The sequence below is a fragment of the Cucurbita pepo genome, chromosome 15 (assembly GCF_057944985.1).
Source record: "Cucurbita pepo subsp. pepo isolate OVF chromosome 15, ASM5794498v1, whole genome shotgun sequence".
Taxonomy (NCBI): Eukaryota; Viridiplantae; Streptophyta; class Magnoliopsida; order Cucurbitales; family Cucurbitaceae; genus Cucurbita; species Cucurbita pepo.
The window spans coordinates 9,189,022-9,208,377 of NC_141812.1; the positions used below are offsets into that span (position 1 = coordinate 9,189,022).

General features: G+C 39.4%; 5 protein-coding genes and 1 non-coding gene across 7 annotated transcripts; 2 read left to right on the top strand and 4 right to left on the bottom strand.

The window, feature by feature from the left end:
- The first annotated feature begins 362 nt into the window (after positions 1-362).
- On the top strand, positions 363-4,130 carry LOC111811283 (putative protein phosphatase 2C 63). Its single transcript, XM_023698056.2, has 4 exons — positions 363-783; positions 2,085-2,458; positions 3,277-3,513; positions 3,596-4,130. Exons 1-4 carry the CDS (start codon positions 525-527, stop codon positions 3,863-3,865), a joined length of 1,140 nt encoding a protein of 379 aa, XP_023553824.2. The 5' UTR covers positions 363-524; the 3' UTR covers positions 3,866-4,130.
- A 1,261-nt stretch (positions 4,131-5,391) lies between these two features.
- On the bottom strand, positions 5,392-8,371 carry LOC111811254 (Pentatricopeptide repeat (PPR) superfamily protein). Its single transcript, XM_023698015.2, has one exon. It carries the CDS (start codon positions 8,293-8,295, stop codon positions 5,809-5,811), a length of 2,487 nt encoding a protein of 828 aa, XP_023553783.2. The 5' UTR covers positions 8,296-8,371; the 3' UTR covers positions 5,392-5,808.
- A 604-nt stretch (positions 8,372-8,975) lies between these two features.
- LOC111811315 (uncharacterized) lies at positions 8,976-11,082 on the bottom strand. The gene is made up of 2 exons (XM_023698096.2): positions 10,696-11,082; positions 8,976-9,300 (listed from the first exon to the last, which is right to left on the bottom strand). Exons 1-2 carry the CDS (start codon positions 10,993-10,995, stop codon positions 9,184-9,186), a joined length of 417 nt encoding a protein of 138 aa, XP_023553864.2. The 5' UTR covers positions 10,996-11,082; the 3' UTR covers positions 8,976-9,183.
- Positions 11,083-12,003: 921 nt separating this feature from the next.
- On the top strand, positions 12,004-14,427 carry LOC111811261 (pentatricopeptide repeat-containing protein At2g20540-like). Of its 2 annotated transcripts, XM_087117848.1 has the most exons (2): positions 12,004-12,858; positions 13,093-14,427. In XM_087117848.1, the coding sequence occupies exons 1-2, from the start codon at positions 12,205-12,207 to the stop codon at positions 14,020-14,022; spliced, it is 1,584 nt and encodes a 527-aa protein (XP_086973974.1). In that variant the 5' UTR covers positions 12,004-12,204; the 3' UTR covers positions 14,023-14,427. The 2 variants fall into 2 exon arrangements, with proteins under 2 accessions (XP_086973974.1, XP_086973973.1); XM_087117847.1 differs by having other exon boundaries at positions 12,006-14,427.
- Positions 14,428-15,430: 1,003 nt separating this feature from the next.
- Positions 15,431-17,236, bottom strand: LOC111811310 (uncharacterized). The gene is made up of 2 exons (XM_023698090.2): positions 16,670-17,236; positions 15,431-16,230 (listed from the first exon to the last, which is right to left on the bottom strand). Exons 1-2 carry the CDS (start codon positions 17,219-17,221, stop codon positions 16,147-16,149), a joined length of 636 nt encoding a protein of 211 aa, XP_023553858.2. The 5' UTR covers positions 17,222-17,236; the 3' UTR covers positions 15,431-16,146.
- LOC111776522 (U1 spliceosomal RNA) lies at positions 15,433-15,595 on the bottom strand. The gene has a single exon (XR_002812259.2). It is a non-coding gene; the product is annotated as a U1 spliceosomal RNA (small nuclear RNA).
- Positions 17,237-19,356: the final 2,120 nt, after the last annotated feature.

Consider the following 19,356-nt stretch of genomic DNA (forward strand, 5'->3'; position numbering starts at 1 on the left):
CCCGCCAAGTTAAGCATTCATAATTACTGTTACATATGTGTTTGCATACCCGAGAGTTATTAGCTAAGTTGTCGATACTCGAGGCAGATGAGGAAGATATTTATCGGTTGTGTTACAGTTTCCCGTGGTTTTCTTAATGACATGCACGTAGTAACGATATCGACGACTCGTGAGGTAAAATTATCGAGGTTATAATTAAAATATAAATATAAATTTGAAAATGAAATTTTATATTATTTATATATGGAAAGAGCAAAAGGAGGGTAGAAAAGTCAATAAATGATATTAAAAAGAGGACGAAGGGAAAAGGAAAGAAAATAAAGGGAAAAAAATGGACAGTTTATTTGGGCTTTAAGAGTATGAAAATGGTTGCCGTTTCAGCGATGCTCTTCGGCTTTTCACACTTTCGCTCTCCTCTTTAACTTCACTCCGCCTCTTCTTCTCTCTCTCTCTAAGGATTTTTCCCTCTGCGTTCGATTTTCCGGTTGTAAACGGAGTTTGATTGTGTTTTTGATCGGAATCTCATGATGTTGAGGTCGTGTTGCAGGCCGCTTGAGCGGTTTATTGGACGGTGGGCCGGCGATGGGCTGCTGTGGCAGTCGGAATTGAAGGCTCATGCTTCTGGTGATTATTCGATCGCTGTTGTGCAGGCTAATTCCTGTCTTGAGGATCAGAGTCAGGTTTTCACGTCTTCCTCTGCTACGTATGTTGGTGTTTATGATGGCCATGGCGGCCCTGAGGCTTCTCGCTTTGTGAATAAGCATCTTTTTCCGTATATGCATAGTGAGACTCTGTTTAAACCTCTTTTTGTGTATTTCGTTTGTCTCGTTTTTTTTTTTTTTCGTAATTGATTCTGTTTGTGTGAGATCCCCACATTGGTGAGAGAGGCGAACCAAACATTTCTTATATAGGTGTTGAAACCTCCCCCTAGTATATGCGTTTTAGAACCGTGAGGCTAACGACGATATGTAATAGGCCGAATCAGACAATATTAGAGTTAGACATGGGTTTAGGCTGTTAGGAATGGTATTAGAACTAGACATCGGACGGTGTGCCAGCGAGGACGCTGGCCCCAAAAGGTGATTGTGAGGTCTCACACCAGTTGGAGAGAAGAACGAAGCATTTCTTATAAGGGTGTGGAAACTTCACCCTAGTAGATGTGTGGGGTGGATTGTGAGGTTCCACATCCCTTAGAAAGGGAACGAAGTATTCCTTGTAAGGGTGTTGTAAGCCTCCCCCTAGTATATGCGCTTTAGAACCGTGAGGCTAACGACGATATGTAATAGGCCGAATCAGACAATATTAGAGTTAGACATGGGTTTAGGCTGTTAGGAATGGTATTAGAACTAGACATCGGACGGTGTGCCAGCGAGGACGCTGGCCCCAAAAGGTGATTGTGAGGTCTCACACCAGTTGGAGAGAAGAACGAAGCATTTCTTATAAGGGTGTGGAAACTTCACCCTAGTAGATGTGTGGGGTGGATTGTGAGGTTCCACATCCCTTAGAAAGGGAACGAAGTATTCCTTGTAAGGGTGTTGTAAGCCTCCCCCTAGTATATGCGTTTTAGAACCGTGAGGCTAACGACGATATGTAATAGGCCGAATCAGACAATATTAGAGTTAGACATGGGTTTAGGCTGTTAGGAATGGTATTAGAACTAGACATCGGACGGTGTGCCAGCGAGGACGCTGGCCCCAAAAGGTGATTGTGAGGTCTCACACCAGTTGGAGAGAAGAACGAAGCATTTCTTATAAGGGTGTGGAAACTTCACCCTAGTAGATGTGTGGGGTGGATTGTGAGGTTCCACATCCCTTAGAAAGGGAACGAAGTATTCCTTGTAAGGGTGTTGTAAGGGTGTAGAAACCCCTCTCTAGTAGACGCGTTTTAAAAATCTTGAGGGGAAGCTCGAGAGGGAAAGTCCAAAGAGGACAATATCGGCTAGCAGTGAGCTTGGGTTGTAGGGTGCTTTTCGTAGATTCTAGGCTCTTTTTTCATTGTTCTGAAAGTCTGAGAAGGAGAAGAGGGGATTAAGAGAGACACTGGGAATTGTTCATTTGAATTTACCTTTCAAGTTTTTGTTGCAGAGTTTGCTTCAGAACAAGGTGGGCTATCGGAGGATGTTATTAAGAAGGCATTCAATGCCACAGAAGAGGAGTTTCTGCGTTTGGTTAAGCGGGTTTTGCCTGCAAAGCCACAGATTGCTTCAGTTGGATCATGCTGTCTTGTAGGTGCAATTTCGAATACGAAGCTATACGTAGCGAATCTCGGGGATTCGAGAGCTGTGCTTGGCCGTAGAGTTTCGGAGAGTAAGAGAACACCGGTAGTTGCAGAACGGTTGTCGACTGATCACAATGTTGGAGTAGATGAAGTTAGGAAAGAGGTTGTCGCACTTCATCCTGATGATTCCCATGTAGTTGTCTATACCCGTGGTGTTTGGAGGATCAAAGGCATAATTCAGGTAACTTTTGCATTCTTGAAGTTTAATGGCTCCTCGATTTTGATAGAACAGATCTTGGTGCTTTCTTTGCTGTTAATGAATTTGCTCTCATCAGTTAATAATCAAAATCTTGGTGAGTTCTATGAGATTCCACACCGGTTGGGGAGTAAAACGAAACATCTTTTATAAGGGTGTGGAAACCTTTCCCTTATAAATGCGTTTTTAAAACCTTAAGTGGAGGCCCGAAAGGGAAAGTCCAAAGAAGACAATATCTACTAGCGGTGGGCTTGAGCCGTTTCAAATGGTATCCGAGCAGTCCAAAGAAGACAATATCTACTAGCGGTGGGCTTGAGCCGTTTCAAATGGTATCCGAGCACATCGGGCGATGTGCCAAAGGGGAGGCTAAGCCCCAAATGGGGGTGGACACGAGGCGGTGTGCCATTTAAGGACGCTAGGCCTTGAAGGGGGTGGATTGAGGGTCCCACATCGATTGGAGAAGAAAACGAGTTGAAGGAGGGTAGATTGTGAGATCCCACATCAGTTGGAGAGGAGAACGAAGCATTCTTTATAAGGGTGTTGAAACCTCTTCCTAGTAGACTCGTTTTAAAAACTTTGAGGGGGAGCCCAAAGCGGTGGACTTGGAACGTATTCTGTTTGAATCTGTTAACTGTGACTCTGTAATGAGAACTCTGCTTCTCTTTATGTTGGAAAAAGCTTCATTGACAGAAAGGAACAAAGAAATTTGTCTGAACTTTCTTCTTGACTTAGTCTTATTCCCTATGGTGCTTATCTTAGTTATTAATTCATTTGTGCTGTTCTTATCCTTTTCGAAACTCCAGGTTTCAAGATCTATAGGTGACGTCTATCTAAAGAAACCCGAATTCAACCGGGATCCAATATTCCAACAATTCGGGAACCCCGTTCCATTGAAGCGAGCAGTAATGACTGCCGAACCTTCAATCCTAACTCGAGAGCTTAAACCTCAAGACCTATTCCTGATCTTTGCATCAGATGGCCTCTGGGAACAACTTACTGATGAGGCTGCTGTGGAGATAGTTTCCAAGAACCCAAGAGCAGTAAGTTACAGAGAACTCCCATTTATGTCATTTACAAAGCACAAACTCCAAACACATTCTAACATTTCTTTGACTCCTTCAGGGAATTGCAAAGAGATTAGTTCGTGCAGCCCTCCACGAAGCAGCAAGGAAACGGGAGATGAGATACACCGACTTAAAGAAGATCGAAAAGGGGATTCGGCGTCATTTCCACGACGACATCACTGTCATTGTCGTTTATCTCGACCACAACATAAGCTCACACACCCGTGGAGCTAAGAACGCTATTGCCGGGTACACCACTGCACCTGTTGATATTTTCTCTCTTAACTCAAACTATGAGGCAGAGGAAAAACTTCACACAAAGATCTAAAGAACTGATTTTGAGAGGCAAAATTAAAGAGATACACAGAAACAGAAGGGTTGTTAGGTAGAGGATGGGACAGGGTGGTTCATCAGTGAAAGAAACAGAGTTGATTAAATGTATAGATAATTTTTTTAAGTCACTGATTGCTGCTAATGGGAATCAGCTGGCTTTGATAACTTTTTTTCTTGGTTTCTGATTGGATCTTTTTTCCACCATTGACTTGCAAGAGGTTTATGAAATTCAATAATGGCAGGCACTTTTCCCCCTTTTACATTATATCTATAGTTTTACATGCTTTCTTGGAAATTTTGAGTACTCCTAGGTGGGCATCGACATGCAACGATATCAATTGTGAGTTACGACGCTGATATCAACGATATCGCGAGTCATGACGCTGATATCAACGATATCGCGAATCACGATGCTGATTTCGGTAGTCTTTCGATGCATGTTACTAATGGATAGCCAAAAGCTTCAAGTGGTAGGATTTGGATTCAATGATATCAGGAGAAGATTTGAATCTCTAATAAAAAAAATGAGATTAGTTCAGTCAAATTGTGACATATACATACCATTTGATCCAAGATCAAATAAGTCCAGAAGTTAATTATATACTTAAGCTAAGAACTCACAAGACTCCAAAGACCGAAAACTTCGAAGTTCGAACACTTTGTAGATGATAAGGCTTCAAAAACCAAAATCTTCTTTGAAGACCTAAGAACTTCCGAGATAAATTGAAGTGTCATCTAGAACATAAGACTTCAACATTTTGATTGATTCTCTAATAAGAATAACTAAGTGTCAATCAGAATAACTAAGTGTCGATCAGAAGATCAACAATCCAAGTGCTAGTCGAAAGTTGTTCCTAAAAACTTAGTAAGCTAGGATAGACAAGCTACTCGAGTCATCATCCACCCTCAAGCCAAGTAATTGTGAGAAAGTGTGAGATCCTACATCGGTTGGGGAGGAGAACGAAACATCTTTTATAAGGGTGTGGAAAACTCTTCCTAGCAGACGCGTTTCAGAAACTTTGAAGGGAAGCCCGAAAGGAAAATCCCAAAGAGGCCAATATTTGTAGCGGTGGGTTTGGGTCGTTATAAATGGTATCAAAGCCAGACATCGGGCGATGTGTCACCCGAAGGGGGGTGGACATGAGGCGGTGTGCCAACAAAGACGTTGGGCCTCGAAGGGGGTAGGGGAAGCCCCACACCAATTAGAGAAGGGAACGAGTGTCAACAAGGACGCTCGGCCTTGAAAGGGGATGGATTGTGAGATCCCACATCAGTTAGAGAGGAGAACGAAGCATTCTTTATAAGGGTGTGGAAACCTCTCCCTAGCAGACACGTTTTAAAAACCTTGAGGGAAAGCCCGAAAGGAAAAGCCCAAAGAGGACAATCTCTACTAGCGGTGGACTTCGACCGTTCCAGAAAGAATCAAAAGATAGACTATACTACTACACCTAAATAAAATCAACACAAAAATCAAGTTCACTTTCACGAACTAAATTTCTTTCAGAAGTCTCATGGGCAGAATTCTATCAAATCTAACTCGATCACCATTCACAATTTATCATTATTATCATCAATATTTTGAGACAGCTATAAAACAGAGGAACCACACATGATTTAAGATATCGAATCTATCAACACAATCAACCAGACATGGTATCATCTGACAAGATATTAAGAGCTATGATTTTACTTACAGATGTTAACGCTGGTGCTTCCACACTTCTTTTATACAGAATATGGATATAATTATGCTGATCCCTCTACGATGAGCACCAAGTTTCCAATCTAGTGTAGCATCAGGTCTTCCTACAAAGCCATAAAAGAGCATGGAAAGAGTAGGAATCTCCTATAGTTGACCTTCCGCACCCCGATTGAGCGGTTCGGTTCTTTCGGGTCTGAAGTAGGCATCTCCCACGACGCAAGCTGCAGTGTTCGTTGCTATGACCATTTCTTACTTAGACGCTCCTGCAACCTACATTCCTCTTCTTTAGTTATGTGTGGGTCGAGATTGCGAAGGTTGGAGACGAAACTACTTGCCTCGTCCCGACGATTTAGCTTACAGAACCAATCTACTAGAGAGTTGTATGTGTTCTGATTCGGCCTACATCCATTCTTGATCATATACCTCACCACGTCAATCGCATCTACAAACATGGAATCAGCTGCATAGCATGAAATGAAGGTATTATACGTAATTACATCAGGGACGATCCCGAAGTCCTTCATCTCTGCAAATATTCGCGAGGCCTCTTTCATTCGACCATTTCGGCAGTAGGCGAAGATAACGGTATTAAATGAAATGATATCGGGCTTCATTCCTTTACCAATAATTTCCCTTAGGACTTCCTCTGACTTCTCGAAGTGCTCGGTACGACTGTACATGTACATTAAGCTATTGTATGTTGTTAAGCTTGGAGTGAAGCCGCTGTCGTTTATGAAGTTCAAAATTTCGTTCGTCTTTGAAACCATCCTTCTCCTACCATAAATAGAAACCATAGCGTTTAGAGTCGTTATATCGGGCGAATAACCTTGTTTCCTTAGTTCTAAGAAAGCACGTTCTGTCTCCGTCAAGAGATCGCTTTTACTATAAACCAAAACCAGTGTCTTCAAAAGCACAGCTTGAGGTTCAATGTCGCCGGAATAGATCTCCTCAGCAAGTGCAGACATCCGCTCGATCTCTTTGCCATTGGCATAAGCATGAAGTAAAGAACAGTACGTTAAATCATTCGGTTTACACCTACCACCCTTCATTTCGGCAAGAACTTTCTCCGCCTGCTCCCAAAGGCCTCCCCGAGCCAACGCAGCCAAAACAGCATTGTAAGTCGACAGATCGGGAGTCACCCCGGCATCCAACATTCTTCTATAGATAGTCATTGCTTGATCGAAAGAGCCACACCTGCTATAGGCACTCATGAGAGTGTTAAAAGTGTCCCTCTCAGGCACAAAACCTGCCCTCTTCATCTCTCTGAATACTCCTGAGACTTCAGAATCCATACCATTTTGTCCAAACACTGCCAAAAGTGTGTTCCAGGTAACAATATCAGGCACACATTCACATCTCTTAATTTCTTCGAAAACCTTCATCATCTCCTCGAAATTACCCCTGTTACCGTGCATCTTAATCAACGCATTGAACGTGCATATATTTGCTTGGCACCCCGAAGCTCTCATCTCCTCAAATACTCTCATCGCATAGTCGTCCTTTCCCGTCTTCTCGAAACCAGACAACAATGTGGTGTAAGTAAAAACATCAGGCTTAATCCCCTTCTCCACCATCTGTGTTTTTAGCTCCATAGCTTCGTCTAACAAACCACCCCGTGCATAAGCCGATATCAACGAATTGTAAGTAACAATACTAGGCGCAAACCCCCCCGCTTCCATCTCCTTCAAAACCTCCATGGCTTCCTTTGGCCGCCGAGACTTCCCATACACATCTAACAACGCATTGTAAGTAACCTTATCAGGACTAAACCCAGCTGCTTTCATCTCTTCAAACACCTCTGCAGCTTCTTCATACAATGACCCCCGTCGACAACTACTAATAAGCGTATTATACGTATACGAATCCGGGGCAATCCCGGAACTCTTCATACTATCGACAAGAGCAGCAATCTTACTCCAAGGCATTCCCATTTTTCCATAGACATTCAAGATAACATTATAAGTAATTAATGTTGGTCTACAACCTTCTTCTTCCAGTTTCTTAAACACCATCACAGCCTCTCTATACCTCCCATTGTTAGCATAAGCAGTTATCAAAGAAGTATAAGCATAAATATCTATATTAACTCCATCATTTCGAAGCTCATGAAGCAAAGAAGCAGCAGAAGAAGCCCGACCCTCTTTACCAAGTACACTAATAATCACAGCAATCACAGAGCTACTCAAAATGGAAGCAAAATCCTCCCGATTGCGAACAAAATCAAACACACGCAAGGCCAATTCATTCTTCTTGTTAAACACTAACCCTTTGATTATCCCCAAAATGTCTAAGGAAACAGACTCGGGGGTGAAATTAAGTCCTTCGGGACTGGTTTCAAACAATTGAAGCAAAATTTCATTCAACGAGGAGGCATCGAATTCGGGGTTAAGTAAAGAATCGTGAATTCGCTGACCTTGAGTAGAGAGACGGTGGTGCGACCATGGCTTCCCGCGGTTCGGGTCGCGGGACCGTCCGATTCGGCTGCGGGATTTGAAAGTGGATTTGGGAAGATGTGGTCGAGGAGAAGAGGAGTCTTTGTGGGGAAGAAATAGGTCTTGAAGAATAGGGGATATGTGGGATGATGATGATGAAGAAGAAGAAGAAGAGAGCGACGGCGGCGGCGGAGAAGAGTGTGAAGCAGGCTGGTGGTGGAAGACAGGGAAGAGGGGCTTGGAGGGCGGCGGATTGGGGAGGAGGAGAGGAAGAGCAACCTTGTCCGCCATTTTTGGCCACCGCAGAGCTTCGCGGGGTTGAGGATTTTGCAGTAGGGGTTTAGCTGAAGTTGTGGTCTCTCTGGATTTGAAGATGAAGATATTTTAATTTTAATTTTCTTTTTTTTTTTTACAGCAATAAATTTTATAAAATTTCTATCTTCTACAATTTTTTTCCTAAAATTTGAATTTATTCTAAAAAAAAATATATTTTCACATTAAAAAAAAATTAAATATTTAAATATTTATTTCGGTCGATATTTTTCGCATATTTTTTCATAATACGAATATTATAATATTTATTTTGGTCAATATTGTCCTTTTATGTGAAATATAATCGTTGTTGTACTAAATTTGAACAATCGAAAGTATAGACTAAAGTGAAATCGCAGGACCCGAACCATGGGAAGTCATGAAATTGCCAAACCCAAACCGTGGGAAGCCATGACTAAAATGAAATCGCGGGATTTGAATGAAATTATAAAATTTGTAGAGTAACGACATTCGTTAAACCCTATGGAGTACGTTTAGAAGCTCGTATTGTTTAGTTTAAGTAACGACATACCAATAGATAATACCATGTTTCACCACGAGGACGACAGCCACAGAGTGAGTGTCAAATTGACTAATTTTTATACGTCGAGGTACTCGAGACTAAGATAGGGCGAACCGAAGCAGAAAAGGCAGGCATGTAGAGTACAAAAGTAACACATTTTTACCCAAACTAAGGACTAACAAAGATTTCCATAGAACAATCCCTACATAAACATGTTCTTACAAAAGCTTCTTCTCTATCCAACTACTCAACCAAAAGAGGGCTATGAACGGATTCAGTGAGCAATAATACCTGAGCGACTCCCAAAACAGACAAACAAAGTTCATCTTCCATTCTTCAAATCATCATAGAAAGTGGGAACTTATTAGCCCTGCAATCTCCAGAAACCCGACTTCGTCTTTCCCTCCGAATATTTTCTTCAGCTTCTCGTCGCACATTATGATTTTCTTGTCGCTGGGTTTCTGTAAGAATGAAGAAATTATTAGAAACAAAACAATGAATCGACTCGAGTTCAGGGTTCTGTGCTTTGAACCCCTGATTTCTAGGGAGCTAACTATGTCACAAATTATGATTTTCTTGTTAGTAGGTTTGTATAAGAATGAAGAAATTATCAAACAACAAAACAACGAATCGACTCGACTTCGGGGTTCTGGGGCTCGGGATTCCTAAGGAGCCAACTATGTCGCAAATTATGAGTTTCTTGTCACTAGGTTTCTATAAGAATGAAGAAATTATCATAAACAAAACAACAAATCGACTCGACTTCAGGGTTTTGGGGTTCCGTGCTTTGAAACCCTGATTTCTAAGGAGCCAACTACTTTGCAAATTATGATTTTCTTGTCACTAGGTTTCTATAAGAATGAAGAAATTATCAAAAACAAAACAATGAATCGACTTACCTTTAGGGTTCTAGGGTTCATGAGCCAACTACATTGCAAATTAATTCTTCTCACTAGGTTTCTATAAGAATGAAGAAGTTATAAAAAATAAAACAACAAATCGCCTCGACATTCGGGTTTTGGGGTTTCGTGCTTTGAACCATGGATTTCTAAGGAGCCAGCTATGTCGCAAATTATGATTTTTTTTGTCACTAAGTTTTTATAAGAATGAAGAAATAATCGAAAACAAAACAACAAATCGACTCGACTTCAAGGTTGTGAGGTTCTATGCTTTCAACCCCTAATTTCTAAACCCTAAACCCTAATTGCTAGTCCTTGAACTTTCCCTTTTGGGGTTTCCTTCAAGGTTTTTAAAACGTGTCTGCGAGGGAGAGGTTTCCACACCCTTATAAAGAATGTTTCGTTCTCATCTTCAACCGATGTGGGATCTCACAATCCACCCCCTTCGAGGACCAGCATCTACGATGGCACATCGCCCGATATGACAACATCTGCTAGCTGTGGACTTCCGTGTACACCAACCTCCAAAACCCTCGTTTCAGACCAAGACATTTTCAACCCATGCCAATACATCTTACAGCCTCCTCAGAACCCAACAACTCTGAGCAAAAATCTCCTAAACTTACAAACTTCACTAATACAAAAGGCCACATTCTAAAGCATCTTCAAAACAAATGATTTATGAGTGGAAGAAACATAATCTAACGGTCATTAAAGCGTATTCTAGAAAGAAAACTGTAAGAAATTCTAAAGAACAAGATCCAAGATCTTGGATTAATTTCAGCACAAGATATTTTTCATCCATGGCGATACATCAAACAACAGAACTCGAGAAAAAAAAATACCATAAACTTGAAGGATTATTCTCTGAAAACTAGTAACATAAACAAATGAACGAAAGAGCAACGAGGAAAGAAAAAGAAAAATGAAAAACAACAGAGGAAGGAGAGAGTCTACCTGAAGATTATGTTCTTTAATGTGAGTCCAAATGACCTTAAGGGCTTGGGTACGAGAAATCTCGGGAGCACCAACAAGCGCCTGCATCTCCGGCGAAATCCTCCGGGGCTTCATGATGCCACGGGGCTGCCGGGAGGAGGCAGTGGTCTGGTTGGAGGCGGAAGCGAAGGTAATGGTGCGGGAGAAGCGCAAATTAGGCAAAGGAAGTTGATAGGGATGCTTGACGGAGGAGACGACAACGGAGGCTCTGGCGACGAGGAGCGACGGTTCGCCGGAGACGAAGGTGGAGACGAAAGCCATGGCCGGAACTGACGACTGGTTGTGTGCACGTTCGAAAAATGGATAGAGCGAAGATGAAGCGGTGAGACCGAGAAGCTCGAAAGTCGAAAGTCTGAACGCGCGTTAATCCATCAGGTTCGCTGGAATTACAACAATGCCATTATGGTAAATGGGCCGGCCCAAGTATGGTCAAAGTGGGCCGGCCCATTCGGGTCAAAGTGGGCCGGCCTACTTATATGGATATTTTAGGGATTTCCTTATTTAATATTTCGGCTCAAATGGCAAATTTGGGGATTAAACCTATAAATAATATTTAGTAAATTTCTAAAGAGTAAAAAAATAATTATGAAGTTCGTAAAACCCGAAACACGAACCGAATATTTTTTACAAACCCGAAATTATGTCTAATGAACTCAAAACTCGATCCGAATATTATTTTATTTCAGAAAATTCACCTAACCCAACTCGAAACACTAACTCAACCCAACTCAACCCAACCCAATCCAACCCCTATAATTTGGGTTGGGTCGGTTCGAGTTGTCGGGTTCAATATACACCCCTATATAACAGTGAATGGTCCGACCTCTTAATTGAACTTAAAAAAATTAAATTACGAGTTTAGTTCATAAAAATTTAGATTTATGTCTAATATATTTATGAAATTTTTAAAAGATGTTAAATTTTCAATTTTTATCTCATAAGTTCAGGAATATTTAATATGTCGATAAATTTTAGATTTTGTGTCCAATAAATCCTTAAATTTTTAACCTATTTTACATTTTTTAATATTATATATAAAATTAAAATTGTAAGAATTTATAAAAATACCCTTTAATTTGATGTCCAATAAATTAATTAATTTAAAAAATATTAAATGATTTAGGAACTTAATTCAAATTAAATAAAAATAAAATAAATATATGTCTATATAATTGGATACAAATATTTTTTTTAATAAATAATAAATTTGGTTAATGGGAACCAAAACGCACCGTTTTGGTGTTCCACAAAATTTGGAAATTACATTTATTTTTATTTAAACAACATTGTTCTGGCAATTACCCTCCCGCCGGTGGCAGAAGAAAGTTCTTTGGTCGGCTTTAGCCTCGCCGGGATTCTGGATTGCTTCCAGTAAAGATCTGCGTGTGCTTCTCCTTCTGTTCTTTGTTTAGTGGATGAATTTCATGATCGGGAAGTGTTCGATGATATGTCTCAGAAGCCAAAGCGCAAATGGTTAATGGCAAATCTTATGCTATGCGCTCTTCGTGTATAAATCCTGAGTTCATCAATCTCTCCGACCTCCTCCAAGGCCGGATTAACAGTTCCCGCCTCCGTCAAATTCACGGCCGCGTCTTTCGTCTGCTGAAGCATCAGGACAATCTAATCGCAACTCGACTTATCGGCCACTACCCACATTCTGTTGGAATCAGAGTCTTCAATCAACTCCTACGGCCGAACATATTTCCTTGCAACGCGATTATCAGAGTACTTGCTGAATCGAATTGTTCGTTTCTTGCCTTTTCCATCTTCAAATCTTTGAAGCGGCTTTCAGTTTCCCCTAATGATTTCACTTTTTCTTTCCTTCTCAAGGCGTTTCACCGTTCCAGCCATTCTCCTAATGTGAAACAAGTTCATACCCATGTCATGAAAATGGGTTATTTGGGTGATTCTTTTATCTCCAATGCTCTTCTTGGAGTCTACGCGAGAGGTTTGAAGGATATGGGTTCTGCACATAACATGTTCGACGAAATGTCTGAGAGAGAAATGGCTTGTTGTTGGACTTCTTTGATTGCTGGCTATGCTCATATGGGTCTTGCTGAAAAGGCTCTGCTGGTTTTTGTGATGATGATCAAAGAGCATATCCAGCCGGAGGATGACACCATGGTTAGTGTTCTATCTGCTTGTTCTAAGCTTCAAATTGCTGAAATTGAAGAATGGGTTGCAGAATTAACACAATTGGTTAATGAATTTGATTCCTGTTGTGATTCAATCAATATTGTTCTTGTTTATCTATATGGGAAGTGGGGGAAGATTGAAAAGAGTGAAGAAAAGTTCAATGAAATTGTTGATAAGAGAAGTGCTATTGTTTGGAATTCAATGATAAATGCATATTTTCAGAATGGTTGCCCTGTGGAGGCCTTGACCCTTTTCCGTCTAATGCTTGAGAATCCCCATTGCAAACCCAACCATGTCACAATGGTTACCGTCCTTTCGGCTTGCGCTCAAATTGGAGATTTGCAGCTTGGTCGTCGGGTTCATGAAGCTCTCGAACACGGCGGGCGCAGAGGTATCATTGCATCAAACAAAATGTTGGCCACTGCATTGATTGATATGTATTGTAAAAGTGGGAGTTTGGAGAAGGCAAAACAAGTTTTTCATGAACTAATCTGCAAAGATGTAATCTCCTTCAATGCCATGATCATGGGCCTTGCAGTAAACGGCAAAGCCGATGAGGCATTGAAGCTTTTCTCCCAAATGCAAGAGTCTGATATAAAACCAACCACTGGAACATTCATTGGCTTACTATCTGCTTGTAGCCATTCGGGGTTTCTCGAACAAGGACGTCAAATCTTCATTCAAATGGCTACCCGCTACTCAACGTCGCCTAGTCTAGAACACTATGCTTGTTACATTGATCTCCTTGCTCGAGCGGGCTGCGTCGAGGACGCTCTTGAAGTTGTTTCAACCATGCCTTTTGAACCTAATAACTTTGTTTGGAGTTCTCTGCTGAGAGGCTGCCTGCTTCATTCGAGATTCGAGTTGGCACGATATGTTTCGAAAAAGCTTGTTGAAGTAGATCCCGAAAGCTCTGCAGGGTATGTAATGCAGGCGAATTCATTTGCCACTGATCTTCAATGGGATGATGTCTCGGCTTTGAGATGGTTTATGAGAGAAAAGGGTGTTCATAAGCAGCCAGGGCGGAGTTGGATCAGTATAGATGGGATTGTGCATGAATTCTTCTCGGCAACCAAATTACATCCTTGTGTGGATCTGTTATACAGTACGTTGAGTGAGCTTGAGAGGCAAATGAAGCTGGTAATCCCATAGAAAAGAAGCCTCACAAGGTATTGAATGCGTTTATCTAGCAATCATTTTACCTTTGTGAAAATTTGGGCGAAGATTCCTGGCAAGAAATTTGTAGGGATTGCTCTACAGAATTTTTTTTTCCCTTGTGTATATGGGAATTTGGTGGGCTAAAGGGTGGATATGGGAGTGAGGAATATAATCCTCGTCTTTGTCCCCGTTTGACTAATAGGGATAAAATATCTTCTCACTCCTTTCCTCGTTCTCCATTTAAATGGGGATTCATTACCCTATAGTTATCGATAAACACTTGACAATTATTGATTAGGTCTGATGGAACAGTATCTCGTACTTGATACTCTCTCCACATTCTCGCACGGGACAATTATTGATCAGGTCTGATGGAACAGTATCTCGTACTTGATACTCTCTCCACGTTCTCGAGCTTCAACAATTTATTTTCTAGTCCCAATGTTATCTCCAAAACTCCCAAATTTGTGATTTTGATTCAAATTCTTGAAAAAATTGTTCGTAATTCACCGGAACCTTCTTTCACTCCTGAACCTATTCTATTGGTCGGTCTCTCATCTGTTTTTTCCTTTTCCTGATTTCGTTCTTTTCAGGAAGGAAAGATTTTTGTTAAGGAAGTCAAAGACGAAACGAAAGAAGAATGAGACTTTTACAGTGAAGAATGAATGCTTTTAAAGACGAAACATTCATGATCCTTCACTGATTCTGGTTCAGGAGTGAAAGAAGGGTGAGTCAAAGAGTGAAATCAGTCCCCAAACAAAGGAGGATTCTGGATTCTGGTTCAGGAGTGAAAAAGGTGAGTGAAATCAGTCCCCAAACAAAGGAGGAGGTGATCTGAGGTTACTAAATAACACGATAATAGGAGGATTCTGGTTCAGGAGTGAGTGAAATCAGTCCCCAAACAAAGGAGGAGGTGATCTTGAGGTTACTAAATAACACGATAATAGAATTATCTAAAGTATTAAGATGTTTTTACACGAGAATAGAATTGATTTTACACCAAACAAAGGAGGAGGTGATCTTGAGGTTACTAAATAACACGATAATAGAATTATCTAAAGTATTAAGATGTTTTTACACGAGAATAGAATTGATTTTACACGAAAATAGAATTGTAAGATGTTTTAGACGAGAATAGAATTAAAATGTTTTAAGTTTTACACGAAAATAGACTTGTAAGATGTTTTACACAAAAATAGACTTGTAAGATGAAATAGTAGTAGATGTTTTACACGAAAATAGTAGTAGTATTCGCTCGTGACAAATGTAAAAAACCAAGGCTATAAAATTGCGTACTATTGGGTTGGTACAAAATGGCCATTCGAGATCATTAAGATATAAAATCCATTTTACATACCCCAACTTTCTTAGTATGAACACAAAAAACCTTAAGACTGAAAACTGACAGGGGCCGCGCGAACGCAGGCCCCCACTGCCACAAATAACGACGTAGGTTCCGCCACTTTGGGCAGACCTTAGACGGGCACCCCTCCAACAGTGCAATGGAGGTCACCAATCTAGGCCATGAGCCTTCATGATCGCCCATTGACCCCGTCCAGGTAAGTATGTTCTAACGTCCCTCTCCCATCATATTTATAGGCCCCCCATACAGCCACCTCCTCCGCTTTTTCGATGTGGGACAAGTACAACCAAATTTAGCTTCTCTCCTTTCACCTCTTGGCTAGTAAAAATGCCCTATTCTCAATTCTTCACCCAAATTTTTTACCTCAATTTTTTTAACCATTAACCTTATAGTAAAAATTTACGAGAACATGATCGTAAAAACAAGCTCTACGATTCAAATTTTCGAACATTATCTTATTATCATATATTCAGTTATCTAAACCCGATACATCTAAAACATTTTTCAGCATAACATTTCAGGTACACGCTTTGAATGATTCGAATCATAATTTTAAAACATCCCGACAATTTTAAACTGAGTCAAGAGAACGTAATCGAAGCAAATGGGTATTATATATATGGAGATCAAAAGTCCCAAACAAGAAATGGGCTAATAATAATAATAATAATCAAAATGAAATGAAATAAGGAACAGGCAAAATGAAGAATAATGAAAACCCAACATAGACAGCATAAAAAAAAAAAGGAAGAAATCTAAGCCATCATCAATACATATCCCATTCCAATCAACATGCTCCCCACCATTGTCTCCTTTCTCCAACTTTTCTCCACTCCACTCTGCAATAATAATAATAATAATATTGTCCATCAACCCGACGTGTCGTGTTAGCGTTTTCGTGAATATGTGTTCGATGATAATGATTAATGAAAAACGTAACGTGAAATGCAAGAAGATCTAGAAGTTTTCGTTCATGCTCGTGTCATAAAAGTTTACGAACTTTAGAGGGTGTTTAATATATTTCTAGACTTTTAATTTTGTGTATTATATAATTTCCATTAAATATGACCGTAAAATTTTAATTTACACCGTCTAGATCTATGAACTCTTGATTTTGTGGATAATAATTTTAAAATTAGAAAAAAATGTAAAAAATGAGTTAATTTTTTTAATGAATCTAAAAAAATTATTTGAAAATGTAGAATTATTAGTTTAATAACATTTAAAATTTAGTAGAAGATTAATGTAGGATGAATCGAAGTATATAATGAAGCTTACATTGTCGTTCTGAGATGGGGTAGGAGATTCTGGGCCGGCGGGTCCTGGACCCTCGGCCGACGGCATCGGCGGGCTCGAAACTGGGGCCGGACCCGGAGCCGCCTTCAACTTCTTCTTACTGGGTGCAGGAGCCGGAACCGCCGCTGGTGGTGATGCCAGTGGTGCAGGAGGTGGAGTGGCTGGTGGTGGGGTTGCAGGTGGTGGGGTTGCCGGTGGCGGGGAAGCTGGAGGAGGAGTGGCCGGTGGTGGGGAAGCTGGAGGAGGAGTGGCTGGTGGTGGGGATGCCGGAGGAGGAGTGGCAGGAGGTGGGGAAGCTGGAGGAGGGGTGGCCGGTGGTGGGGATGCCGGAGGAGGAGTGGCTGGAGGTGGGGAAGCCGGAGGGGGAGTGGCAGGTGGGGGAGCTGATACTGGAGGAGGAGTGGCGGGAGGAGGGGCGGTGGTGGTGGTGGGAGGGGCGGGGGTGGCGGTGGGTGGACTGGAGGGGGGCTGAGCTCCGGCAACGGCGAAGGCAATGGAGATCAAAGTGAAGCAAAACAATGCTTGAGGATCCATAATTGTGGCTTGGCTTCTGAAATCAAAAGAGAGGAAGAGAATAAATAGAAGAATTAGGAAACGGAGGACATTTTAGGTAATTTCACATCCAATAAGCATAATGAATGAAGAATTTTCAAATTTGATGAGGCGCATGTGGCCAACCGCCACCCGCCACCCGCCACCAAACATATCTCACGTATCCCACTGTCGGTGGGCCCAACCGACAATCAAACTTTCGATCCACATAGAATCTACGACTGCCACGTGTCCCATGTTATGGGACCCGTTACACTCGATCTAAAATGACGTGTCAAGAGTAAAATCTCAACTCAATCCAACTCATATAATTATATATACCTATGTTTATTTATTTATTTCTTACCCGTTCAATCCTTGACTAGATTTGAGTTCATTATTTAATAAAAGCTAATTTAAATTTTAAAAAAATTATAATTCGAATAATTGGGTTGAGTCTAAAAAATTTCTCAACTCGACCCAATTCAATCTAGGAACACTATTGACATGTATTATTAAAAAATTTCTCAACTCGACCCAATTCAATCTAGGAAGACATGTATTATTGTCCCGTCCTTTTTCTTTTTAAAATTAATTAAAAGAAGCATTTATATAATATCAATTATGAATGGGGCCTTCCACGTGATGATGCATGATTAAACCCATTGATGTTTAAGTTAAATTATTGCAATCGCCAAACTCTCCATTCACTTTTCTCTTTCCTTTTAAATCACATTCTTTCAAAATATATATGAATGTAAGTATATTATTGGAGTTAATTAACCAATCTACAAGTGTGTAACAATTTTATGAATAATCATATATTTATGTCGTTTATATTTGCATGTTAGTGGCTTTAATTATTTGTTTAGACCTTTCATTAGAATGTGTGACTTACTCCGTAAGTATGTTAGTCTAAAAAAATGTGTATATTGAACTTACCTAATTAATGTGTTTTTTAATCTCGATCTTCACTAATCAAGTAGTTGCTTTGATTTAAAAACATCTATAATAAAATTATTTATAAATATTAAAATTACTCTATGCTTGATATCATCGGTATCGGCCTGATGTTAACTAATAAAATGACTTCGAATATTAGAATATATATATATATATATATATATATATATCATCTTAATGAAATAATAAAGTATTGAAATTCCAGACTTATAATATTAAAATTGGAAAATATTGAAACAAGGTATTTTTGAAAAAATTAAGGATGTTTTTGAAATTTTTTTAAAAGTTTAAGATATTTCTAGACATTTTTTTATATAAATTTAACGTTATTTTTATTTTTAATTTTAATTTTTTAATTTAAGGATATTATTGGAGGATAATTGAAAAAAAAAATACACAATTTAAAGGTTTTTTTTAATAAATAATTCAGTCTTAACAAAATTAATAAATTTACAACAAAAAAAAATAGTGAGAAAATTTGGGAGATAATTGGGTAGCAGTTGTACAACTAAACATAATGGTACGAGGTTTAATAATGTGAAAATAATAATATTATTATTAAACAAACAATTCTCAAAATATCTTTTTTAAATTTATATAATTATTTTAATTAAATCTTCATATATTATAAAATATACAAATTATAGAGTATAATTATTTTTCAATAACTATAACATTATTATAATCAAATTCAAAAGTCTCTACATTAATTTTTATTTTTTTAAAATTAAAATGACAGATTAAATAAATTTTAAATTTGACCCGTTTATAATATGATAGTTAAGTGATAATTAATATATATTAAAAAAAATTAAAATAGAATTATAAATTTTGGAATAATTTATTTAGAAGAAAACTTTATTTTAATACAATTTCAATTATTAAAATAAATAGCCAATACAAACATTTTCAAGGATATTTGAATGTTACTCAAAGTAGGACCGGAGTGTTTGGTGAGTCCTAAGTAGGTGTCGAGCTCTAATTGGCTGGACGTCGGTGACGGTGACGTGTGACAGACATTCAAAAGTCAAAAGTGTATTATTAAAGGCTTGTGTACCGTAATGATTTGGATGAAATTAAACTTTAAATTAATGTGGACCATGCCAAAGTTTTTTTTATTTTTTTAAGTTGTGAAAATGATTAATTTAAAAAAAATTATTTGATTCTTTAATTAA